Source organism: Puma concolor, chromosome D3 (genome assembly GCF_028749965.1).
Source record: "Puma concolor isolate L17-30 chromosome D3, mPumCon1.1.hap2, whole genome shotgun sequence".
In the NCBI taxonomy this organism is placed as follows: Eukaryota; Metazoa; Chordata; class Mammalia; order Carnivora; family Felidae; genus Puma; species Puma concolor.
In genome coordinates, this window is record NC_141678.1 from 90,268,612 (window position 1) to 90,296,183 (window position 27,572).

General features: G+C 44.3%; 1 protein-coding gene and 1 pseudogene across 1 annotated transcript in view; both read right to left on the reverse strand.

Moving 5' to 3' along the window:
• The window catches only part of CYB5A (cytochrome b5 type A), a 38,063-nt gene extending 21,384 nt beyond the window's left edge, over positions 1 to 16,679 (reverse strand). The window contains exon 1 of the mRNA XM_025931069.2: positions 16,420 to 16,679. Coding sequence (XP_025786854.1) covers positions 16,420 to 16,548 — 129 coding nt within the window. The 5' untranslated portion in view covers positions 16,549 to 16,679. The remainder of the gene's footprint in view (positions 1 to 16,419) is intronic.
• Positions 5,026 to 5,109, reverse strand: LOC112868461 (U4 spliceosomal RNA; annotated as a pseudogene).
• Positions 16,680 to 27,572: the final 10,893 nt, after the last annotated feature.

Genomic DNA, 27,572 nt, shown 5'->3' on the forward strand with positions numbered 1-27,572 from the left:
GCTGTGTGATGGCTCATTTTGTGTGTCAGCCTGACTCGGTCAAGGGATGCCCGGAGTAAACGGTATTTCTGGGTGTGTCTGAGAGGGTGTTTCTGGATGAGATGAGCATTCATATCAGCGGACTAGAGTAGGCTGCCCTCCTAAAAAGGGGGTGGATCATCCATCCACGGAGGGCTTGAACAAAACAAAAAATGGGAAGGAGGAATCTGCCCCTTTCTTCCACCTCACGGATTGGGCTGAGCCAGGTCATCTCATCTTGGGCCGTCAGACGTGGGCCTTTCCAGCCTCCCGCTCCCCTCAATCCGTTACAGCTCCGGCGTTCATAATAAAGCTCTCTCAGCTCCCTGAAAGTCCTGCCATCCTCCACCCTATCGGTGAGCCTGGCATCAAAAGCATAAAACTGAGCTGAAGATCTGGACTCAAAAAAGTAGACTGAAGGTTAAAATCTCAGAAGTGCAAGTCGGAAAGAACCTTCAGAGATTCCACATCTTGAGATTCACAGATGAGGACGCCAGAACCCAGAGAAAGGAAGCCCAGCATTACACTGACAGATCGTGGAGGAGGCGGGACCAGGACGCTGGTGTCTGACTTGTAGTTCAGTCTTCCCCCGCTCTTTTTTGAACATGCCAATTAAATGACCGTCTTTATGTTTCTGATCAGAGTGACCTTAGGTAAGATACCCTTAAAAATAAAGTTTCTCCATAAATTTCTGTTTGGGGAAGTTGGGGGAAAATCTCTCTCACTTTTTCTAGACCCCAAGAGATTCTGTTACCTGCTCCGACTTCTTGGGTTACCAACTAAGAAAGATTCACCAGACACAAACACACTTCTATCATGGGTTTCTACCCGGTGTGAGGTTATCCCCTATAAAAAAAACTCAGGAGGGTACACGGATCTGCACTACCGAACCACAACGTGTCAGGTCAAAGTCATTCCCTCTGAGAGCTTGCTTAAACAAGTAAAACAAGGGCCATCAACAAAAAAACCCTTTCCACTTAAATGTAATGTTATGTGGCCCCAAAGTCCACCAGTTCTAAAGTTTCAAATAGGATCTTCCAATGCAAACACTTAACACTGCCAAAAAAAAAAAAAAAAAAAAAAGGTCAAATAAACATATTGTCCATAAACAATGACTAGGCAAAAATATTTATTTAAAGAGATTATCTTTAATAATCTTAAAGCTCTTAATAGTTAAGTCAAAAATGAAAACAATTCAAAGGAGTTTGGAACATAAACAATTTATACAAGATTTAGAAAAAAGAGCCCAACCATATGTTTTCTATAACTTCTGGACAGTTTTTCTGCACCGCCTAGGGGCTCTCACTGAATCCTCAAAGCCCAGGGACCAGAGGCTTACAGCATCATCTGAATTATTTCTCCTTGTTTCCCTCGAAGATCATGGGATGGAACTTAAAACCAGGCCTATCCCTGTGTTCTCCCACTAACCTGAGACCCATCCTACTCACTCAAACATCTGCCAAGTGTCATGCCAAGTTCTGTCGCTTCCAAGATGGGTAAACGATGGCCCCCATCCTCAGGGAGCTACAGTCTAAGTGAGCAAACAGACATGTCAACAAATAGTAGCTAAGCACAGTAAGCACCTGCTACCGTTGCTAACGGCACAGCAGGTGGTGGGATCCCCTCCCAGGAGCTGGAGGCCAACAAGGGTGCTAGGTAAGGAGGGATGCGGGAAGGAGGCCTGCGAAGAAGGTTCAGGAGCTGTTCCGCAGGGGCCCCATGGAGGGACGCTCTATGCAAAGGAAACACAAGGGCATCCTGGAGGGACTGCAGGCACTAAAATAACCTGATTTCACCTGTACAAAGATGCCCCGTTTGATAGTTTTTTCACTTGTTTTTGTTATTGGATTGGGGGAGGCAATTAGAAGAATTAAGCACATATCACCTCCCATCGACTTTATAAATAATCCCTTCCCATATCACTTATCAAAATGCAAAATGAGACCCCTCTTCAGTCCCTGCAAGCCCCTTAACCTTCGTGACACCTCCCTGACCACCTCCGTGGGCTCCAACATCCACCTTCTTACACTCCTCAGGTCCCCATGTCATGGTCAGTATTCTAGAAGTTGTGATTTGTACCCCAGCTTTCACAGTTTCTGTGTCTGGGCAGTATTGTCACCCGCACAAGGTCCAGCTTTGCCACATCTTAGTGACGTGACCCAGGAAGGTGCCAGATCCTTCTGAGCTTCCATTTCCACATCACACATACCTTCCCAGGAGAGCAAACAATACAAGGAGAAGAACGCCCGGCATGTAACAGGTGGACACAGAGAAGCTTGTCCAGAACCTAGCATGGTACCCGGCCCCCGTAAACTGCTGAAGGCCAGTTTACAAACCCAGAAGACCCCCAGCTCTTTCTACCCAGCCCTTCACCTTCAAGAGATTTCTGCGGATTAAATCACAGATGTGCTAAGCCTCACTGTCCGAAGCCATACAACCAAATGACAAGAGTTAACAGAAGCCACATGTTGCAAGGACAATGAACATTGCCTACATGAAAGCATTCTAAAGGTCATGAAGATGAGGACAGATAGGTGGTGCAGCTGTGAGCCTGCGATTATCCCACAGAATGCTGGGAAAACTTCCTCTCCTTGAAGAAAGAGAATGCCCTGTGGCCAATACTTTTCATTCTACCGTCACTAAACTCTCAGCAGTAGAATAAAGCAAGTATGTTAACTACAGACGGAGCTAATCCTTGGATCTCTGAAAGGATCCTAAGTCCCTGATTCTGAGGTGAGGACCTCGGGGTAGAGGGAAGGGACAGGACATGGAGCAAGGGAAAAGAGCAGGGGACACTGAGGCCAGGAGAGGAGTTGGAACAGCTCCCATATGGCCCTCATGAGAATAAGCACAGTATGAACCTCGCGCCCCATATGGCCCTCATGAGAATAAGCAGTCACCAAACTTGAGGGCCCAGGGGCAGGCGGGCTGTGATCTAAGAGGCCGTTACTCAGTCTACGGTCTGTGATCCACCTCGGGTTAGAAGAGCCCAATGATGAGATGACAGGACAGCCTGCATCGAGAATGGGGGGGAGGAGAGGAGAGCTGATGGAGGCACCAGTTAGTTCTGTGTTTTCTCATTTTCTCCCTCAAATCCTTGGCCTAGTTTTCCTTTCATAGCTAGTGTTAAGAATGAATTTGGCTCAAAGCGGTATCTGAGGGCAAGACAGAAATAAAGCAAGCTGCCAGGACAGTATCCAAGCCAGCCCCATAGCCACTCTGCTGTATTTTCTAATATTTTACACTTACAAACTTTTAATTATTCATCCAATAAATACTTGTTGAGTCTTTTCTATTGTTGTCAGCATTGTTCTGATTGCTGGGAAACATCAGAGAATAAGGCAGAAAAATACATGATGGAAAAACGTGTGCTACTGGACTCGTGGAGCCCACATCCTAACAGAGGGAGGCAGATAAGCGAGACGCACAGTGAGGAAATTATACAGCTTGTCAGAAGGTGACGCAGCACGATGGGGTTGGGGGGGCAGGGGGTGGAGGCGGACTTCCACTTTTAAATGGGGGGCAGGTCAAGACAAGCCTTATTGAGAAGGCAAACAGGTGAGCCGCGCAGGTATTTGTGGGAGTAAATTCCAGCACAAGGTACTTAAGGTGAGAGGGGTCGCGGCATGTCCACGGAAGAACAGGGGCATCAGTACACCCGGTGTGGGACAGGACGGGAAGAAGACAGCAGCACGAAAGAGCAGAGACAGAACTTGGCACCGAGTGACGTGGGACCTTGTAGCCATCAAGCAGACTCTGCCTTCACCCACGAAAGAGACTGCGAGCCACCGAAGGTATTTTCTAACTGTATCGAAATACTCGTCCACAAGCAGCTGTGAAAACAGCAGAGAGGTGCCACAAACCCATTCCCCGGACTTCCCCAGCGATGACACCTTACAGGCCTACAGAGCACTGTCAAAACCTAGGCTTCCTGGCAGAACACGGTCCACCAGACCGACTCCCAGGGAGCTGCTGCGGGCACTCGTGTGGTCCCACGGTGCGCCGGCATCCGGCCTGCAGCCCTGGGCCACGTGTCCCTTCACGTAAGGCAGAATGGCTCTATCATCACAAAGGGTCCCCCCTGCCCGTCTGGTCACCCCCATAACTTATCGGTTCCTCGCTCTGTAATCAGGTCATTTTGAGAAGGTCCCGTAAATGGAACTGCCCCGTAGGCAATCTTCTGAGACGGTCTTTTTCCACTTAGCGCACTGCCCTTGAGACCTGCTCAGGTTGCTCTGTTCCCTCTCCAGTGCGGAGTCATGTTCTACTCCATAGTGGAGCCTAGCCACTAGCTCACCAAAGAACACTGCAGTTGCTTCCAGTTGGGCGCTATTTCACACAAAGCTACTAGTCAATAGCCATTTTGTATCAATTTTCCAATAGTTGACCGTTGTGAACTACGAATTATTCACCTCATGAACGCCGAGTCCTCCTACACACCAGCATTGTTCTAGTTGCTGAGACTTGTACACAGGCTTTCATGCGGACACAGTTTTCATCTCTTTAGGACAAATGCCTAGGAGTGTGATCTCTGGGTCACATGATAAGTGTACGTTTAACTATTTGTTTTTTATTATTTTATTATTGAGAGACAGAGAGAGCGAGCGGGGGAAGGGCAGAGAGAGAGGGAGAGAGAGAATCCCAAGCAGGCTCTGCACCGTCAGCACAAAGCCCCACATGGGGCTCAAACTCACAAACCGTGAGATCGCGACCTGAGCCGAAACCAAGAATCGGCACTTAACCGACTGAGCCACCCAGGCGCCCCTACGTTCAACTTCTTGAAAACAAGTTGAGCTCCAGAGTGTGCCAGTGTGCATTCGCAGAAGCAATTCCCACTGGAGTCAATACTGCCCCATCCTCGCCGGCATTTGGGTCACCAGTATTTTTTTTATCGCAGCCCTTCTAACAGGCTTCTGGTGGTATCTCACCGTGGTTTTAACTCGCATTTTCCTAGGGGCTAATGACGATGGACGACTTTTCGTGTGTTTATTTGCTATCCATCTATCTGTCTTTTTGGGAAAAGTTTTCAATTAGCAATAATCGCGCCTCGGATAAACCTCATTGGCTACGATACTGCCACTGCGCAAAGCTCTATCTGTCTTTTTGGAAGAAACGTCTATTCAAGTCTTTTGCCTTGGATTGCTTCCTTATTGTTGAATTTAGAGAATTCTTTATACATTCTGGATCTAAGTCCCTTGTCAGATATGAAATTAGAAAAAATTTTCTGCCAGTCAGTGGCTTGTCATTTCATTCACTTAACAAGGTCTTTTAAAGAACAAATACTCTTCATTTTCATCAAGTCCCATTTATCCATTTGTTCCTGTTTGGACCACACTTGCACCGTCATGTCTAAGAACCGTGCCTAAGTCTCTTCAAAATCTTTTACACTTTACATTTAGATCTATGATCTATATTTGGGTTATTTTTTTTTTAATCAAGTGTGAGATTTAAGGCAGGATTTATTTTTCAACTACTGATGTCCAATTGTTCCAAAACCATTTCTTGAAAAGGCTGTCCTTCCCCCATCAAATTGCTTTTGAATCTTTGTCAAACCTCACTTGAAAGTATGTGCATGGGTCCCTCTCTGGGTTCTCTACTCTGTTCCACCGATCTACTTACGTATATCTCTTTGCCAGGACCGCACCTTGATGGCTGTAGCCATAACTTCAGTCTTAAATAGGGTGGTGTTATTAGCCATGGAAGGGTTTACACAGGAAAGTGACGTGCTCTGACTTAACATTTTAAAAGGTCACTTTAGCAGCACCTGGGTGGCTCGGTCAGTTGAGCACCCAACTTGGGCTCAGGTCATCATCTCTCGGTTCACAAGTTTGAGCCCCGTGTCGGGCTCTGTGCTGACAGCTTGGAGCCTGGAGCCTGCTTCGGATTCTGTGTCTCCCTCTCTCTCTGCCCCTCCCCCACTCACACACTGTTTTTCTCTCTCTCTCTCTCAAAATAATAAAAACATAATCAAATTAATTAATAAACGGTCACTCTACTATCGTGAGAGTAAGTTGTCCCAGCAAGGGACACCAGGCAAGGGGCAGTGGAGACAGACCAGGGAGATAGCAGAAGAGGTGGGAAAAATCGGTCAAAACCGAACTACATCATAAAAGTGGAGCCCACAGAATGTCCTGCTGGACTCACGCAGGGTGTGACATGAGAGAAGGGTCAGACGTGACCTCCAGGCTCTTGACTTGAGCCAATGGACAGAATGGTCATGGAACGAAGTGGCTAAGAGTGACAACGGAGCCAGTTTTAGGAGGGAAGGTCAGCTCAGTTTTCTTTACGTCAGGTGTCAGGAGCCTAGTGGGCATCTAAGTGGAGATGTGAAGCAGGCCGGGAGTAGGAGAATCCCCACGTCTAGGTGAGAGGTCTTTTTGCCCTGGAGGTAAAAATTCACAAGCTGCCAGCACGTTTCATGTCAGGACACTGAATGAGGAGGCTCAGTTCAACACTGGGCCTGCGGGCACTCCCACCCTGAGGTCAGAGGGGACACAGAGAGCGGGGCGAGGCAGGTGGGAGGAAAACCAGGAGACAAGGGGCACCGGAGCCACGTGCAAAAAGCGTCTCCAAGAGAGGGGGACATCTGGTCACGGGGTGCAGGTGAATCGAGCAGAGGAGAGTTGCAAACGGACATCACTGGAGCCCTTAGCAAGAACAGTTCTGGAAAACTGTTTAAAAGAGAAGAGCGAAGACGAACTGGGGAGAGCAGGCCTAACAACCCTTTCAGAAGGTTCTACTAAGCAAGGGAGCGAAAACAAGCAGGGCCAGGAGGGGAGCAGAGTCAAGACAGGCTGTGGGAATGTGTTTTAGGACAGCAGCAGTATCAGCATGCATGACGGCCCAGGAGAACCACCCAGTGGGCCGGGGGGTGAGGAGAGGGCTTGTTAAGGAAGAAGAAAGAGCAGCAGGCAGCTGAAGAGGGAAGTGGGGTCATTAGCTCTGGGCAGGACCATGCCGCGAACCACCGGCTTTGACTCTCCGCTTTCTTCTCCTTACTTCCCAGGCGTGGTGCTCAGGGCCATTCTTACACTCCACGCTCTGAGGCTATGTCATAATCTGAAAGGTCTTAATAAAAACTCACCAGTTCCTAAATGTTAAGCTTCCGGGACAGAATTACAGGCAAACATCTGTGGACCAAGAAAGGTCCACAGCATAATAAAACTAGTATGTACCATTTGTATGGAAAGAGAAAAAAGAAAAAAGAAGATAGTAGAGAGAATGGGTCTGTGTTCCTCCATCAGGCTCTCTTCCTCCACCCGCTTAAGGAATATTTACTGAGCACTTACTATGTGCCAGGATGCGATGGACAGGGGCCCTGCTGTCTGCTGGGAAGGGCTGCAAACAAGCAAACAAGAAAAACAGCAGATACCGACTGAAGTATTCACAGAGAAGCACAGCCAGGTGAGAGGACAGAAGATTCCCCATCCTGGGAAAAGATACTGAGCTGCGATCTCAAGAGGGTAGTGATCAAGGGAATACACAGCACGCAGAGGGGAAGCCGTACACAAGTTTATAGCAGAAACAAGCCTGACTTTTCTGAGACACAGAGAGAGCCTGAGCGAGGGGTGGAGGGCAGGGGGATAGTGTTACCAGCTGAGGTGGGGGCCAGATCATGCAGACCTTATTAAACCAGGACACAGAGATGCAATTTTATTGTAAAGGCCACAGAAAGCCATTGAAAAGAATTCAACACAGAAACGGCAATCTATTTACACAACACGAAGCTTTTGATTTTCTTGTAGAAATGACATCCTCTAATATAACAACATACGTTCCTCAAACGGAAAACTCAAAGCAACCACCAATTTGGTGAAAGCAGTAAAATCCCGGGGGCTACATGAGGATGTGCTCTGACACTCCGGCCAATTCTGCAGCCGCGTGGCAGCTGCAACCGTAAAGGCCTAAGACCGAAGGAAGCGGCAAGAAAGAGGGAGACCTTCCCAGGGCGGGGGCCTCCTGTGGCTGAGACACTAAGTGGAAGGGTGATGCAGGCAGACAAGGCAAGGCAGGGTGTCACCTACAGCTCCAAGGACAAGGACCCACGATCAGCCAGGGGGTCGGAAGGGGCAAGGGGGGATTAGCTGAACCCATGCAGGGATTTTATCAGAGTAGTAACTTCATCAGATTTCCATTCAGAACAACCCCTCCCAGGGCACTTACTTAAGAGGCCTTTCCAAAACGACCTTTAACCTCTTCACATTCCTAACATAATGTAAACAGCAGTCTCTTCCTTAAACACAAGGCCGGGGGGGGGGGGGGGGGGGGGGGGGGGGGGGTACATGGATTTGTAAGACCATCCAGATGTCATCTGTGTTAGGAACAGAGTCACCTCCTGCAAGAAACCGGACCGGCTGCCTGTTTCCTTCACCTTCTGGAAGGCAACACAGTAAAATGCCAAAAGACGGAAAGAAAGGCACATTTTTGCCCTTTGACCTTCCAAGAGTTTTCCTTTTTTGTTCAATATTTCCATTCCCAACTACCCTCTACTTTCTCCCTGGTTCCCACAGCTCTCCAGACACCGGGTGGAAATCTCAAAGCAAATACAGCAACTGGGTCCCAAATGGATGCCTCTAGTCTTCTAAAGCTCTCCCAGTTACCTTAGGCCCCACGCCCTGGTCAGGGAGTTAGCTGAAGAACGTGGGCTGGGAAGTCCTGCAACCTGGACTTAAATCCTGGCTTTGTCCTCACTGGCCTTGTGACTGGACCAAGACACTGACTCCGCCAGCCACATTTCTCTAATCTTTAAAAGGAGAGGGGTGCCTGGGTGGCTCAGTGGGTCGAGCGTCTGACCTCGGCTCAGGTCATGATCTCGCAGTTCATTAGTTCGAGCCCCGCGTCAGGCTCTGTGCTGACAACTCAGAGCTTGGAGCCTGCTTCGGATTCTGTGGCTCCGTCTCTTTCTGCCACTCCCTCGCTTGCACTCTATCTCTTTCTCAAAAATAAATAAACATTAAAAAAATTAAGAAGGAGAATACCACCACCAACCCGGGAGGATCATCTTGAGCACTGTAAGTGCAAATGCAAAGGAGGGCTCTGTGCACAAAAAGCATTCAGGAGACTCTCCAGCACATGCTCCATGCTAATCAACGTTCAGTAAGTGTCCACGGCTGTCCCTTTTACCTTAGCCCACTGGGATTTCTACCAGGGGAGGGAGTAGGAAAGACATTTAGGAAACACTTTCTGAAGAAGGAAAGAGAGGAAAGCGCGCTGGGTATATTTTGTGTCCAATTTTCGGCAGAGCTGTGCAAGACTCCGTGAACAGCCTGTTCATGATAAGCAACAGCAGGCACCGCGAAAAGAACACTCCCTCGGCCTTTACTGTCACAGTGCAACAGGTGGCCACCCCTACAAAGTCAGTACAGAAGACCCCGGACGGAGCCCAAAGCCATTAATACCGCCCTCCTCCTCCTCCTCCTCCCCCGGCACGCACTGGGCATCCCGCCCCTCCCCATCAGCAGGGCCAGCTCAGCGCCATCCTGGACACAGCTCTGGGCATGCCAGAAAGTGACTTCTTGCTGTCACCCATGAGATGTCAGCTGCCACTAACCAGAGGTCGCTTACCAACAGGCTGAGACCGAATTCTACTCACCCTGAGGGAGCAGAGTCCCACATCCTGAACTCACTCTCCTGGTCCCCACACAGGGCTTAGTAAAAGACACAAGCAGCCAGTTAAGAAATACACACGCCAAGTTCAAAGGTAACAGGGAATGGGGCACCTGGGTGGCTCAGTCGCTTGAGCGTCCGACTTCGGCTCAGGTCATGATCTCGCGGTTTGTGAGTTCGAGCCCCACGTCGGGCTCTGTGCCAACAGCTCGGAGCCTGGAGGCTGCTTCGGATTCTGTGTCTCCCTCTCTCTACCCCTCTTCTGCTTGTGCTCTGTCTCTGTCCCTCAAAGATGAATGAATGTAAAAAAAAAAAAAATTTTAAATCAAAGGTATCGGAAAAGCAGCGCACTTCATAAAGACACAGAGAAGGGCGGTGAGCCACTGCTACTGAAATCCTCCTTTAGCCCGCTGCTACCTCCGGCCACTTTCCTCAGGGCTTCAACATGCACTAGTGCTGGAAACACCAGGAGAAACGAGGTGTTACTTGGAACAGCTGCATTTCTAAGAAAATGTATACGCGAAAGGGGAAAAAAGCATTTCCAGACATGACCCCTTCTGAGAAAAATACACACCCAAATCATACAGGAAAGGAGGAGGGGAATCTTCCCGGGGAAGGAGCAAAGTCTCCCGGGTGTGTAAGCCCTGGTTGTGGCCACGAGGGTGATCACCACAGGCACCTCGGGAAGATGCAACCAGACGTGGAAAGCGTGCAACTCTTCACCCAGCAATCCCACTTATAAACACTTACGTGGACAACAAGATGTACGAGGAGAGAGGATTGCTTACGTGTGTTCTAGGACACATTTCGGTACGACAGAAACAACCAGAAAGTAGGATTTGCTGAAGTAGAATGGTGCCCTCCACACACAGGGGGACGGGGACAGATTACAAAACAGCCTACAGAGTATTCTATCATTCGTGTGAAACAAATCCACGTACAAGGGTGGGTGTGCACACAGCTCGCGGGGACAACGTTCACCAAGACGTTCACAGGGGTCACCTCGGGGACTGGGACTCTGGGCAGTTTTGATTTTTCCCTTGCTCTTTTCCACACTGTCCAATTCCTTTAGTAATCATGTGTTCTTTTCCCCCAAAAGCAATAAAGTCATACTTTTAACAGCTCCAGAAAAGAGATGATATCCCATCAGGCCTAGCACATATTTCTAAAAGAATTATAGTTCAAGTGCATTATTTGTACTTTGGCCCATTTTTGCTTTTCACATTATACTTTGATATATGTGCCTACTCCAGAAATATTGGACCTTCCACACAACAAAAAATAATTATAATGCTTAACTTATAAGAAAACTTTATCCTAGTCAAAATACTTACTTTTCCAAGTGTTTTCGCACATACTCTAATGTTCACAAACCTGATGCAGAAGACAGAATGTTCCCCATTTAAGAATAAAGAAATGATGTAGGGAATTTACCTGACTCATCCCAAATCAGGTCTAGTTTTCTTAACCCCCATCCAACACTTCCTATGGATGTCTAGTGGGACCTGGGTTGTTCAGACCCCATTATATTAAAAGGTCTTCACCGGTGGTCTTCTATGGTTTGGGAGGACTTTTGGAATACCAGACAGCTGCACTAAGTAGAAAGGAGCGTGATTTGCCCCTTGATTTAGCCAAACTGGCCTGCATAATCTAGTCTCCCTTCCTTTGGAATTTCCATCCACCTTAAAGATAAATAAAAAACAAGAATTAACAAGTGTTGTTCTGTTGTTGTTCTGACTGTTCCAAAATAAAGTAACTCACGGGCACTCTTGAAACCTCTTCTCAAAAGCAGCAAAAAGTTATCACAAAAAAATAGAAAACAACAAATGTAGAAATATAAGAGGCTCTGCGCCCAGACTCACATTCTCCAAGTAGTCTTGTGAGATGTGGCTCTCCACCTGTTTCCCCAAGACGCCAGAGCCACCTTCACCCCTAAGGATCCCCTTACGTTTTCCTCCTAAAGACTTCATATTTTCTAAGTTTTATTTACCAAACTATGTATGTGAAATAATAACATTCTCATTTTATATTCATCCAAGACGTATTTGCAACCACAGTACCAAAGTTAGAATATTATCAAAGTCCCTTGAAAAAAGGAAAGGTACTTAGGATTTTAGCCCTCAATATATATCACCCCATATCAAGGGTATATCTTCTGTGTTTCTCAGAATTTCAAGCACTTACACTCTCTTCCTGGGTCCAGGAGAACTGAGGTCCCCCAGGCTCAGAACCACTGATTTCTGCAAAGTAGGTAGCCATGTTCAAAGAAAATAACAAAAAGTAAATCCCTACAACAAAACACAAGTCTCTGAGCAAAAATGAGCCGACAGCTCTGTGAAGCAGAATGCTGTTAAGGAACATCCGTGGCACAGACACAGAGCATCAGCATCCAGGATGACCAGAAAATGGTCTGCAGAAACAAGTCTCCATTTTGATCCCGTCAAAAAGGGGACAACGTGACACAAAGACATTATTCTCTACCACATTTTTCAGGAAGAGATGGATTTCACAAATTAAACATCTATTGACTGGAACCAAAAGCAAGTTAACAGAACTTCATCGATTATCAGATACTTTCTTCTTGCCTCCCACAGCTCCTTCAAAAAAGGAACGCATACTGCTGCCCAAATCACAGAAAGGGAAAAGCAAACCATTTTCTTTGCCTGGCACCAAATGCCTACGTTTTCATTGCAAATCACTGCCCCTCAAAGTTCTATAATCTTTAGTCCTGCGACTGATGTAATCAGATGACAAAACCCAACTTCACAAATATAAATTCAAAAACTAGAACTCAGGGCTGAGAAACAAACAAAAAAAAACTTAGTTCAAATGGAGGCAACAAAGCTCATAATTCTGTAGGTCAGCATCAGACAGTAACCAAACACCTCTGCTGTTTAACTTGCCATTAATAATGAGCCCGTCTTCCCTCTCAGGTGTCTACCCTCCTCTTGAACAACAAACCAGTTTTTTAAGGCCATTATTTCAAGAGATAAAGCTTGTTACACAACTTAGAAACTTCACCTGTGCCCTCGAGACTGGAAGGCTAGAATTTGGATAATCCTCTCTCATTTCAACATCACCTGCCAGATTTACACCTTTACCTAAAATCTCCTATTGACACTCAGCGACACTGGATACTACAGAAGAAAAGCCACCAGCCTACCCTGCCCCAAACTAGTACAGGAGTCTGCGTTTACCCGGGCATGGCCCATACGTCAGCTACTGTGTTTTGTGTTTAACCAGAATTGCTGTTTAATTCCTACAATAACCCTGTGAAGTAGACACTATCATCATTCTCCCATTTCACCTTAAAATAAGGCATCTGAGGCAGGGGGTGGATAGTAGAGCAGTACCCCCTTCCACCCATCACACTACACATTTTCTCAACATGAATGGAGCTATGCATATAAACGTAGGATATTCTGAAAGGAGAAAATAGTCATGAAAAGTCTTGCTATCCACATGGATGTGTAAATTCATAGTACAGGGAGATCTCACCCATAATGATGGAAAGTTCCCTTTAGAGGTAGGAAGCCCCCTCCCCTTCCAAAATAGTGAAATACCTTTCATACTTAATACGTAAATTAGGGAAAGCAGAACATTCTTTAATTAGCAAACAAAGGCTTCCTGAAATCCTGGAACTTTTTAAATGATGGAAGAAAGGGGGCAGGGCAAGGAAGGAAGAGACAGATATCCTGGTCTCCTTTCTATGTCAAAAGAAGGTAGGAGAGGGGCGCCTGGGTGGCTCAGTCAGTTGGGTGTCCGACTTTGGCTCAGGTCATGATCCCACAGCTCGTGGGTTCGAGCCCCACGTCGGGCTCTGTGCTGACAGCTCAGAGCCTGGAGCCTGCTTCAGATTCTGTGACTCTCCCTCTCTCCGCCCCTCCCATGCTCATGCTCTGTTTCTCTGTCTCTTAGTAATAAATAAACGTTAAAAAAAAAATTAAAAAAAAAAAAAAAAGAAGGTAGGAGATCAACAGCACTGGCCTAATAAAATGATGGAAACAGGAGGGATCTAGGAAGAATTACACCTGGCAAAGTGTCCTGCGGAAGCTCTCTGAATGAGAGGAATTGTGTTCAAGATGCAGGAAGCTGGGGCGCCTGGGTGGCTCAGTCGGTTGAGAGACTGACTTCGGCTCAGGTCATGATCTCAAGGTTTGTGAGTTCGAGCCCCACGTCGGGCTCTGTGCTGGCAGCTCAGAGCCTGGAGCTTGCTTCTGATTCTGTGTCTCCCTCTCTCTCTGCCCCTCCCTCACTCATGCTGTCTCTCTCTGTCTCAGAAATAAATAAACATTAAAAAAAAAAAATTAAAAAAAAAAAAAGACGCAGGAAGCAACAGGCAGGGATCCCAGAATGGGGTATCACCCCAGAGAGGCCCACCATCCTGCCACTGTGTCCAACTTCAAACTGTGAGCCACCTTCCTTGGCTACCTTGATCCAGACCCCGCTCTGTGGGCCCATCTCGTCCTTTCCAGCCTGCCACTGTGGACTTCAGGCCCTGTTACAGAGCCCAAGGCCCCCCCGGGGTCTACTCCTTGCTGAACTAGACTCAAGTGACCCCAGCTTTTTGCTGTGCTATTCCTGTTTCTGCCAACGGAAGCTTCTGGAAACAAAATGATGTCTCTTCTTCTCAGGTTGTAGTCTTCTGAGAGAGATGGACCTCTAAGAGTCCAGAAGATACTGAACTTACTGGTCAAAAGCAAGAGCATAACTACCAGAGAGCAGCGGGGCTCCAAACTCAGGTCACAGGCTACAATGGGGAGCATTTTACCAGGTGTCAATTGAGAAAAGAAACCAGAACCACCATATACTCGTTTTCATTTACTGCACTGTAAGTAACTTTTACTTATCTCACTGTGTTAGTTATCCAGTAATAGTGATAAACAGACATTCTCAGGCTACTTCGAGAGAGCGTACTGAAAGCAGAGAAATCATGGAATTGGCCGCCGGCTAACTTACCCACCCAACAGCTTGTGCACGTCTCTTACAAGTTAGAAAATTTTGTGCAATGTCCTCTTTCCTGCCTCACCAGAATGAAATGTAAGTGGTTTAAAGTTTAATACTCTTCACCTTCTTATGATCTCCCAAGAAATTTACCCTTAAAGTTATCCAGAATACATTTTATGACAGTGATTCTCCACTGGGACGGATTTGGGGGCATTTGGCAACAATACCGGAGACATTTTGGTGGTCACAACTGGGGCAGGGAGTGCTGACAAGGGGGCGGTGGGGAGGAGTGGGCAGGCCATGGAAGCCACCTGTACAACACAATGTACAGGACCGAACCGCCCAAAATAGGAAAAAGAAAAAATCCTTCAAAAAATATCCCATTACTCTTTCCGAAATGTTCTTTTTTTTACAGACAGAAACAAAGAAAGCACACGCTGAATCGTAAAACCCTTGAATTACACACATACCATGGGAGAGGAACAAGGAACAGTTGCAAGCAGACCTTTGGCATCAATTAGCCCTGACTTTATGCTGCAGCAAACATGCCCGGGGCTCAGTGGAAGGGGCAGATCAGATCTGCCTCCCCACTCTAAACCACTCCTAAATCGGGGCGCTATTTTATCTTCTGGCACGGCACCAAATGGCGATTTAGGAGTAAAATGTATTATTAATAAATATCAGCTTCAACTCTTTTCAAAAGTTTAAAATATCTTTTCTGCAAAAGTCCTCTGATGTAAATTGTGATCCAGCTAAGACCAGGCCTCTATTTTCATTTTCCCCTCCAACTATATAAAAATGCCCGGCACTAAACATTCTCTGGGCAGGGGGAGATAAAGGAGGGGGAGTGTTGCGTTCAGATTTATGATTCAAACTCCGGCACAGTGACAAAAACAAATCCAGAGGTAGCCAAGAAAAGCGTCTTAGAATTTGCTGCAAAACTTATAACCTAATACAAAGAATCTTATCAAAGGAATGTTTTCTTTTACGTTACGCAAACTTATTTTATAACTTCCAAAGCTAAGGATCAAGTCCCACTGGCAGTTTTCACTACCCTATCCTTCTTCCTTCCTTCTTCACCAAAGCCTCCCACAGGCCGCGGGTTGACTTCCTAGTTCCCGGAGTCCAGCACTACCTCGCTGTAAAGTCCTCTCTGGATGCGGTTAACAATCACCGCGCTCCCTCCTGGGAAACAGGGTGGGCATGGACCGTGGGGAAGGGGGGGCCCGGGGACAGCGGTGCGGACCACACCCCGACCTCTGAATTCAGGGTCCTCTCTTGTGGGATCCCACTGTTCTCAGGATGGGTGCTATCCAACCGGCCTCTCTCTACTGGAAATCCACTCCCGGAATAACAGAAATAGGACGATCCCTGTCTGCGATGGAGACCCCGTTTATGCAAACTCATAAAAGGGTCCCTTCAAAATCCTTCCGCAGCTGCGCCCTCTCCTAGGGAAACCAGCTCCAGACCGATTTCGCTCCCGCTAAGTGCTAAGTGGTGCTCTCCTCCGCACCCGCGAAGGGAGGCAGTTTCTGCCCGAAGTGGGCACGCCGCGGGCTGCTACAATGGCTCGCCGGCGGCGACGCTGCCCGAAGCGCCACGGAACGCTCCCGAGTGTGCGCGCACAGGTGCGCAGACTCCGGGGGCGCGCTCCCAGGTGTGGACGCACAGGTATGCACACGCAGATGTGCAGAAGCGAGGAACGCTCAGGTGTGCAGAGCCGGGTGCACACACGGGCGAGCACACTCCACACTGCCGCCCGCGTCAACCCCGCCGCGCCGCGAACGACAGACCGGTCGCCGCACGGAAACCCCAAACCCCAGGCGGCGTCACGCCTCACCAACTCACCTCCTCCAAAAACTTGGTCAAATCGTACACCTTGTGGTGCAGGATCAACCAGGTGCTCTTGCTGTGGTTGTGCTTCTGGATCTCTTCCAGGGTGTAGTACTTGACGGTCTGGTCCGACTGCTCGGCCATTTCGGAACGCGGTGGGCCTCAGGCCGTGCAGACACCAGCCGAGCCGGGCGAAGTGGGGCGCGCGTCTCAGCTAGCTGGGCCCGGGACATTCCCGGAGCCCCGGCCCAGCGCCCAGAGCGGGGCGGCCCGCGCCGCGGAGGGGGCGGTGGCACACGGCCTCCGATGACTGGACAGAATTCCCGTCACTCAATGGGCCCGCCCTCGGCCGACAACCTCCGCCAACCCGAGAGCGCCCCCGCCCAGCGCGCGGGTGTTGACTGGCTGCAGAAGGTTCCCTTCCCAAACCCTGTGGCTGGAGGGCGCTGAGGGCGTGGCCAGTGAGGCGGGCCGCGCGGCGGGGTGGGGCGGGGCTTCCCGTGCGTTTGCGCAGAAGGCAGCGGGACGAGGGGCGGGCAGCGGGACGAGTGGCGGACAGCGCGGGAGAGAGAGAGTAGGAGGCGCCCGGCGGGAGCGGGGACGGGGGCAGCAGTGCGCGGGAAGAACCGGCCCCGCTGGGTCGCCGTCGGAGGAGGGTCAGCCAGGACCAGCGCACTGCGCATCACTGCGACTTCGCACTCGGATCAGATCAGCCAGTCCTGGCTGTCACTGTGTAACAAAGGCTCTCCGCAGCGAGTCCGTTAACTATTAAGCTGTTAACTAGCCTCGGGGACTTAAAAACACACAGTGCCATCACTCCGCCTCAGCAAACAGTGTGCTGGCCAGAACCGTCGCTCTGTAATTTTACTTGACACTCTCCGCTCCCCAGGCTTGCCCATTTCTCACAGGGGGAAAAAAAGGGAAATTATTTGTTCTGTACAAAGCAAAAAGTCCTAATTATTCCTAAAGCTCTGAAGCACTTCTCCGCTTCAGGTAGGCGAGTACCTGCATGAATGCCCTGTCTTGTCTCAACAGTATATTGGTTACATAAATCCTAAAGGATCCATAGCACTTGGAATGGACTCTGGAATACCAACTCCCTAGCTGAGCACTCCTAGTAAGATTTACAAACGTTTGATTAAAAAAAAGGGGGGGGGGGACTTGAAATCCCAGCCTGTGATAAAGTAATCCGACATTTATTAAGGCCCTTTTCAGCATTAATAGTTCATTCCAAAAAGACCTACACAAGTTACACATCCAGGTCATGGTTCTAGGGACTCAACACAGCTCTTCCACATTAGAGCCTCATAAATGTGAGTTCCCTTCCCCTCTGCTTACCTCCTCCATAGGAATGCATGGCCATGGAGAAGGAAACACTTTTCCAAACATTCCAAACATTCTTTAGCCTTTACATATGACAGAATACATTGGATTTCATATATTGAACCATCCTTGCATCTCTGGAATAAACCCCACTTGTTCATTGCTAAATTATACTTTGTTAAAGAGGTTTTGAATCTGTGTTTATGAGAGATATTGGTGTGTAGTTTTCTTTCATGCATTGTATTTGTCTGGTTTGGGTATCAGAGTAATAGTGGCTTCATAGAATGACTTATTCCTTTTTTTCCATTTTTCTGGAAGAGATTGTGTAGAATTGGTCTTATTGTTCTTTAAAAGTTTGGTAGAATTCTCCAGCGAAACCATATGGGCTTGCAAATTTCTTTTTCGGAAGGTTTTAATTCATGAATTTAATTTCCATAACAGTTCCAGGACTATTCAAATGATCTATTTCAGACTGGGTGACTTGTGGTAGTTTATACTTTTTGAGGAATTGATCCATTTCACCTAAATTGTCAAATCTATCTGTGTTGTTGTTCATAATAGTCCCTTACTATCCTTTTAATGTCTGCAGGGTTTATATTGATATCCTGTTTAATTCCTGATACTAGTAATTTGTGACTTCTCTCATTTTTTTGTTGTCAGCCTTACTAGAGGTTTGTCAGTCTTGCTGATCTTTTCAAAGAGCCAGCTTTTTGTCTCTGATTTTCTCTATTTTTCTTTTTTCAATTTCATTAATTTCTGTTCTTTATTATTCCTTCTGCTTGCTTTGTGTTTATTTTCCTTTTTTTTTTTTTCTAGTTGCTCCAGGGCAAGAGTTTAAATTATTGATCTGAGATGTTTTCTCTTTTCAAATGTGTACATTTAGTGTTATACCTTTCCTATACGCTTTAAAAATAGTAAACCAGATTATACTAACAGATTCCCTAACAGTTCTCAAAACTGCTGATTCTCCCCATGACTTCTAGCAGAGCAATGAGCCTCTTGAGGTCATGGCTACATCTGTAATACAACGTCAATACTGTTCCAGATTTCAGTCCCAGTTCCAACTCCAGAAGTGGTTAAAAACAAAACTTCAGCTATAGTGATCTGGATCCTGCCCCTGGTTGAGTGACTTATCAGATACATAACTGTTCAGTTCATCCATGAGCTAGTCAGTTAACTGTTCTAAGCCACTGCTTGTAAAATGCTTAGCACAAGGTTTGGCATATAGAAATCAATCAATAGATTTTAGCTAGTGCTATGATTATTACTCAACAAGACTTCTTTGTTCTAAAACACAGGTATGAGGAAACATTTTATCTGGCAGGTACTCCAAAGTGAAGTAAATCTAGGCAAATTTGCAAACAAACCTGAGAAACTGAAGGAACACAAACATTCACACACTCCTCCTGACTTCCCCTGGCAAAGACATTTTTGTAAACATTTACAAAAGCCAAATCCACTCCTAAATTTCCTCAGGTAAAAATACACCATAAAAAGCAGTCAGTCTTCTTCCACTGTAGGGCAAAAATAAGCAATCCTGATTATATTTTTAATTTTCTAATTCTTTCTGTCACTCATGCATAAAATGTGCTTGAACAGCCTTTTCCTACCCATTGATAATTATATTTGTCATTATATAGGTATAACCATAGAGAGCTGGTTCCCTCAAACAAATGGACACTTCAGCAAAGATGGAATCCCAATACAAATACAATATCTACACAGATAATTTGCATTATTTCCAGGTCTTTTTTTTTTCTTCAAATTTTTATTTAAATTCTAGTTAGTTAACATATAGTGTAATATTGTTTTCAGGAGTAGGTTTTAGTGATTCACCACTTACCTAAAACACCCAGTGCTCATCACAACCAGTAGCCTCCTTAATGCCCATCACCCATTTCGTGCTCCCCCCCCCCCACCTGCTTCCCTTCATCAACCCTCAGGTTCTCTATCGTAAGGAGACTATTACGGTGTGTTTCCCTCTTTTTCTCCCCCTTCCCATATGTTCATCTGTTTTGTTTCTTAAATTCCACATATGAGTGAAATCATACTATATTTGTATTTCTCTAACTTATTTCGCTCAGCATAATACATTCTAGCTCCATCCACTTTGTTGCAAATGACAAGATTTCATTCCTTTTGATGGCCGAGCAATACTCCATTGTGTATACACATCTTCTTTATCCATTCATCAGTCCATGGACATTTGGGCTCTTTCCATAGTTTGACTATTGTTGATAATGCTGCTATAAACATTGGGGTACATGTTACCCCTCCAAATACGTATTTTTGTATCTTTTGGGTAAATACCTAGTAGTGCAATTGCTGGGTCATAGGGTAGTTCTACTTTTAACTTTTTGAGGAACCTCCATACTGTTTTCCAGAGTGGCTGCACCAGTTTGCATTCCCACCAACAGTGCAAAGAGGGTTCCTCTTTCTCTGCATCCTTGCCAACACTTGTTTGTGTTGTTAATTTTAGCCATTCTGACAGGTGTGAGGTGGTATCTCATCTTGACTTTGATTTGTATTTCCCTGATGAGTGATGTTGACATTGTTTTCATATGTCTGGTTAGCCATCTAGATGTCTTCTTTGGAAAAATGTCTACTCGTGTTCTTCCCATTTCTTAACTGGATTATTTGTTTTTAGGGTGTTGAGTTTGATAAATTCTTTATAGGTTTTGGATAGTAATCCTTTATCAGATGTGCCATTTACAAATATCTTCTCCCATTCAATACACTGCTTTCAGTCTTGTTGATGGTTTCTTTCACTGTGCAGAAGCTTTTTCTCTTGAAGTCCCAATAGGTCATTTTTGCTTTTGTTACCCTTACCTCCAGTGACATGTCTAGTAAGAAGTTGCTGCAACCAAGGTCAAAGAGCCCACCTCTGTTCTCCTCTAGAATTTTGATAGTTTTCTGTCTCACATTTAGGTCTTTCACCCATTTTGAATTTATTTTTGTGTATGGTATAAAGAAGTAGTCCAGTTTCCTAGCACCACTTGCTGAAGAGACAGTCTTTTTTCCATTGGGTATTCTTTTCTGCTTTGTTGAAGATTAGTTATGGGTCCATTCCTGGGTTTTCTATTCTGTTCTATTGATCTATGTTTCTGTTTTTTGTGCTAATACTATACTGTCTTGACGATAACAGCTTTGTAATGTAGCTTGAAGTACAGAATTCTGATGCCTCCTGCTTTGCTTTTCTTTTTCAGGATTGCTTTGGCTAGTCAGGGTCTTTCATGGTTCCATACAAATTTTAGGATTGTTTGTTCTAGCTCTGAAAAAAATGCTGGTGTTATTTTGATCGGGACTTCATTAATGTGCAGATTGCTTTGGATAGTATAGACATTTTAACAATGTTTGTTCTTCCAATCCGTGTGCATGGAATGTCTTTCCATTTCCTTGTGTCATCTTCAGTTTCTTTCATAAGTGTTCTATAGTTTTCAGCATACAGATCTTTTACCTCTTTGTTAGGTTTCTTGCTAGGTATCTTATGGGTTTTGGTGCAATTGTAAATGGGATTGATTCCTTGATTTATTTTTCTGCTACTTCATTATTGGTATATAGAAATGCAACAGATTTCCATACATTTATTTTATATCCTGTGACTTTGCTGAATATGTGTATTACTTGTAGCAATATTTTGGTGGCATCTTTCAGGTTTTCTATGTAGTATCATGTTGTCTGCAAGTAGTGAAAGTTTGACTTCTTTCTTGCCCACTTGGATGCCTTTTATTTCTTTTTGTTGTCTGATTGCTGAGGCTAAGACTTCCAGTACTATGTTAAATAATAATGGTGAGAGTTTATTTCCCTATCTTCTTCCTGACTGTAGATAAATCTTAGTTTTTCCCCAAGGAGGATATTAGCTGTGAGTCTTTCGTGTATGGCTTTTATGATGTTGAGGTATGTTCCATCTAGCCCTACTTTGTTGAGGATTTTAATCAAGAATTGATGCTGTATTTTGTCAAATGTTTTTCCTGTATCTATTGAGAGGATCATGTAGCTCTTATCCTTTATTAATGTAGTGTATCACACTGGTTGATTTGCAAATATTGAACCACCCCTGCAGCCCAAGAATAAATCCCACTGATCATGGTGAATAATTCTTTTCATGTATATTGCATTCCATTTGCTAATACCTTGTTGAAATTTTTTGCATCCATGTTCATCAGGGATATTGGCCTATAATTCTCCCTTTTAGTTGGGTCTTTGTCTGGTTTGGGAATCAAGGTAATGCTGGACTCGTAGAATGAGTTTGTAAGTTTTCCTTCCATTTCTATTTTTTTGGAACAGTTTGAGAAGAATTGATATTAACTCTTCTGTAAATGTCTGGTAGAATTACCCTGGGAAGCCATCTGGCTCTGTACTTCTGTTTGATGGGAGATTTTTGATTACCAAATCAATTTCTTTGCTGGTTATGGGTTTGTTCAAATTATCTATTTCTTCCTGTTTCAGTTTTGGTGGTTTGTACATTTCTAGGAATTTGTCCATTTCTTCCAGATTGCCCAATTTGTTGGCATATAATTTTTCATAATATCCTTACAATTGTTTGTATTTCTATGGTGTTGGTTGTAATCTCTTCCATTTATGACTTTATTCATTTGGGTTCTTTCCCTTTTCTTTTTGATAAGTCTGGCTGGGGGTTATCAATTCTATTAATTCTTTCAAAGAACCAGCTCTTAGTTTCATTGATCTGTTCTACCATTATCTTTGTTTCTATTGTCATTTAATTTATGTTCTAATCTTTATTATTTTCCTTCTTCTGCTGGCTTTAGGCTTTATTTGCCGTTCCTTTGCTAGCTCCTTTAGGTGTTAGGTTAGGTTGTGTATTTGAGACTTTTCTTCCTTCTTGAGGTAAGCCTATATTGCATTATACTTCCCTTTTAGGACTGTTTTTGCCTCATTCCTAAGGTTTTGGACAGTTGTGTTTTCATTTTCATTTGCTTTTGTGTACTTTTTAATTCCTTATTTAACTTCCTGGTTAACCCATTCATTCGTTGGTAGGATGTTCTTTAACCTCCATACATTGATGGTCTTTACAAATTTTTTCTTGTGGTTGACTTCAAGTTTCATAGCATTGCGGTCTGAAAGTATGCAAGGTATGATCTCAATCTTTTTGTACTTGTTGAGGGATGATTTATGAACCAATATGTGATATAATCTGGAGAATATTCCATGTGCACTTGAAAAGAATGTGATTCTGCTGCTTGAAGATGAAATACTCTGAATATACCTCCTAAGTGCATCTGGTCCAGTGTGTCATTCAAAGCCATTGTTTCCTTGTTGAATTTCTGTCCATTGCTGTAAGCAGGGTGTTAAAGTCCCCTACTATTATTGATTTATTATCAATGAGCTTATGTTTGTGATTAATTGATTTATATATTTGGTTTCTATCAAGTTAGGGGCATAAATATTTACAATTGTTAGATCTTCTTGATAGACAGACCCCTTAATTATGATGTAATGCCCTTCATCTCTTGTTAGTCTTTGGTTTAAAATCTAGTTTGTCTGATATAAGTATTGCTACTCTGGCTTTCTTTTGACATCCATTAGCATGATAGATGGTTCTCCATCCCTTCACTTTCAATCTGTGGGTGTCTCTAGGTCTAAAATATGTATCTTCTGGGTAGCATATAGATGGGTCTTGTTTTTGTTATCCATTCTGATACCCTATGTCTTTTGATTGGAGCATTTATTCCATTTACATTCAGAGTGATTATTGATAGATATTAATATAGTGCCTTGTGTAAAGTTGGTGTTTCTGGTGATGTTCTCTGTTACTTTCTAGTTTTTGTTGTTTTTGGTCCTTTTTTCCCCAAAGAGTCCCCTTTAATATTTCTTGTAAGGCTGGTTTAGTGGTCACAAATTCCTTTAGTTTTTCTTTCTGTTTGTCCGGGAAACTATCCAGGTCTTTTAAGTACTATATTAGCATACGTTAACTTTTTCCTTCAAAAATATCTAAATCTCTAATATGTGTAGACTATTTGGTTGATCCCTCAATAATTTCCTATCTATTAACAATAATATCTAAAATTTTCTAAATTTTGTATATTTTTATTCACTTTCAAATAAAGCACCTATGACTGAAGTTGTTTTTATCCATGTATATTTATAATACCAAATGTCAATTGAGAATCTCTGATCAATTGGACTGCAGCAGCAGAAATGAAAAGTAGAGAGCAATGGGTATTATCTGACCACAAATCTCATACAAATGTTTGAAGTTCATTGCACAGGTAGGGCAATTTTCCTCACTGACTTCAAACAATGACAAGTTAATTAAATGCAGGTTATCTTATCGTAAATACATTCTTAGGCACATTTTCCTTATAAATACATCTTTAGGAGTAGGCAAATAATGAGAGTAAATATTTGATTGTAGAACATGGCTGCAATATTAAACTTATTTTTAAAAATCTCTTTTTGTCTCTAGCACAAGTAAATAGAACAAGAGTAAGATGGTATAGATAAGGAAAATTCCAGATATCCTATTTAACTTTGTAAAGGGTTTAGGGTTCCAGACAGTTCTATGAAATTCAGTTGCTGGTGTTCCCAAGTCAGAAGCTTGTAAATCATCCAAGTCATCCTCAAAATTGATTCTATCACTGCATCCCAGAGATTTTTCCTCGTAAACATCTAATGAGTGCTCTTCTCTTTTATTCCTCGTACCATTTTGCCAGATCTGTCTTTCATGATTAGTTGCCTACTACCTGTTTACAATATCTCAACAGGTTCTTCTTCCTTCTAGTCTCCAATTCCTCAGTCCCATATTCCATAGAACAGTGAGTCTAAAATTAAAATCTGATCACATCACTTCTTGCTAAGACTTTCCAATGTCTTCCAATAACTAAAGTTCCAATTCCTTACCAGAGCATCCAAAATCATTCAAAATCTGCCTCTCTCCAGCTTTATCATTTGCCATTTCCATCCCAAGCCTACAGCCTAGCAACAGTGAGCTATTTTCAGATCCCTGGAGATAGAGCATCCTTTCCTCACTCCCATACCCTTGCTCAAGCCCCCTTCTCTACCAGAGTATCCTTCTTACTCCTTCCTCCCAACTCCTTTTTCTTGGTCTAGGACTCAGGACCCTTTCTGATTCAGCCTAGGGGTCACCAATGGAGGAGGCATGTGCTGATCACACTTTCCCCTCCCACTAGTGCCCTCTCAGTATTCCTTGATTCTCTAATCATCTCTATCACACACTCACTAAGTCATCATTCTACGGGTCTGTCTTTCTCACTGGGCCCAGAGTTCCTCGAGGGAAGGTACAGTTTGGTCATAGCTATGTCTCCAGCACAGGGCCTAGCATTTAGTATGTGCTCCATAAGCATTTTTGAATGAACATAGGTACAAATGTGATATAGAAGATGGCATGTAAGAACTTGGAAATATAATTTTATTACAACCATACAGAAAAACGTGAACTAATTTATTTATCTGTCACTAGCAAGAGAACTAGCCAAGTTTTCTAGCTTTTCCTGAGACATCTACTAAAGGTAAAATTGTTTTCTTTCTTTCCCAGCCTAGGAAACAGAGAGAGTCTAATTGCTGCAGCAGCATGATAACAGTTAAAATGAACAATGTGCACATATAGGACCTACCCAAAGTGCTCAATGCATCCACATAAGTGTACAAGTAATGTGAATGATGAAGGGGGCAATGGAGTTCTTGCAAGCTGGAATCCCCATATCAGAAAGTTACCTACCTGAACAAAAATATCATTTAGGACCTGTAAGGTTGATGCTAGAAGGAAGTAAATATTAGTCTCTAGGTATCCTTCTTTTCCTGATTCTATCACTGATTACTATATCACTCCCTGCCACCTGCCATCACCCTACTCTCTTCCTCGGCACTCTGGCAGAAATATGGATAAATAGCTCTCTCTTTGCTTTCTTATAGCAGGGCCAGAATATTCAAATCAACTTTGCTAAAGGAAGCAAAAAAATAATTTACCACCACGTACTATGATCCTAGAGCCTGATATAGTCTATTCATCTTTAATAAATGAAGCAGCAGTGTTAATTCAATAAGTTCGTCAAATTCCCAAATCTCCTTAAGTGATTATGAGGTGCACACCCAGTAAGTCCCAGGCTCCCTCCATATATTTGAGGACAGCTGATTATGCTCTACCCATAAATACAATCTTAGACATCCAAACTCTTCAAATTCCAGGCAAAGGTGCATGGTAAACACAGCCTCAACCCCCACCTGGGGCTTATCATCATATGCCAGCTTCCTGACTAAAGACCTGACTCTTCCTCACGTAATCTTTCTTAGAAATGACTTCATTTTCTGGGGTGCCTGGGTGGCTGAGTTGGTTGGGTGTCTAACTTTGGCTCAGGTCATGATCTCACAGTTTGTGAGTTTGAGCCCTGCATTGGGCTCTGTGCTGACAGTTCAGAGCCTGGTGCCTTCTTTGGATTCTGTGTCCCCCTCTCTCTCTGCTCCTCCTCTGCTCACATACTCTCTCTCTCAAAAATAAACATTAAAAAATTGTTTTTTAAAAAATAAATGGCTTTATTTTCATGTGGTACTAGCTTACCCAAAAAAATGGCCTAATTTTTGTATGTCCAGAAAATTTAAATATGATTTAATACAATGCAACAACCTTAATCATCATAAAAGAGATACATTCAGTCAAGCTGGAGGTGGAATCTTTAAGAGGATTCTTTCCCATCTGGAATGCCTGTGAGTGACAAACAGAAACATAAGTAACTCATATACCTGATAAATTAGCCTGTCCACAAGCTTGTCATCAAAATGTATTCTGTCAGTAAAGTTTTTCCCAGGATAAAAATTCTGGTTGGTCCTATGACATTATGTGCCTTATTAATTAAAAATTATGATTTAATGTTTAGTATAAGTGGAGGTACATATATGTTTCGAAATTTAATAATATAAATGAGCACCAGTGAACCCTTCACTTGACTTGGGGACTACAGTTCCTCCCATATCCCATCCTTCTGCCATCCAAAAATCATTATTATCCTGAATTGTGTTTAACATTTCCTTGCTTATAGAAAAAAATAGTTATGCACATATACCAATAATTCATTGTTCAGCTTTAAGTTTATTTATTTTGAGAGAGACAGAGATAGCATGAGTGGGCGAGGGGCAGAGAAAGAGGGAGAAAGAGAATCCCAACCTGGCTCCTCTGTGCTGCCAACACAGAGCCCGACATGGGGTTTGAACTCATGAAACCATGAGATCATGACCTAAGCCAAAACCTGCAGTCAGACACTTAACCGACTGAGTCATCCAGGAGCCCCCATTGTTTAGCTTTGCTTGGAGAACTACTGAGCTTTACAAAAATGGGATTACAATGTATGTAGCCTTCTAGGACTTTTTTCTTTTTAATGTTTTATTTTATTTTTGAGAGAGAGAGAGAGAGACAGGCAGAACGTGAGCAGGGGAGGGGCAGAGAGAGAGGGAGACACAGAATCCGAAGCAGGCTCCAGGTTCTGAGCTGTCAGCACACAGCCTGACGTGGGGCTCGAACCCACAGACCATGAGATCATGACCTGAGCCGAAGTCAGACGCCCGACTGGGCCACCCAGGCGCCCCAGACTTTTTTTCTTAATAAGAATTCCCTTCACAACATTCTTCATAATAATCCCAAACTGGCAGCAATCTAATTGCCCATTTAACCTCAGAAAGGATAAAATGAAGCATATACACACACAATGGAACACTATCCATTATGTAATGGAAATGAAATGTAAGTAATGAAAATAAGACACTGCTACTCTCAACAATATGGATCTCATGGACATGTTTATGAGCGAAGCTAGACATAAAAGAATTCATGTTGTATGCTTCCATTAATAGAAATGTTCAAAATTAACAAGATT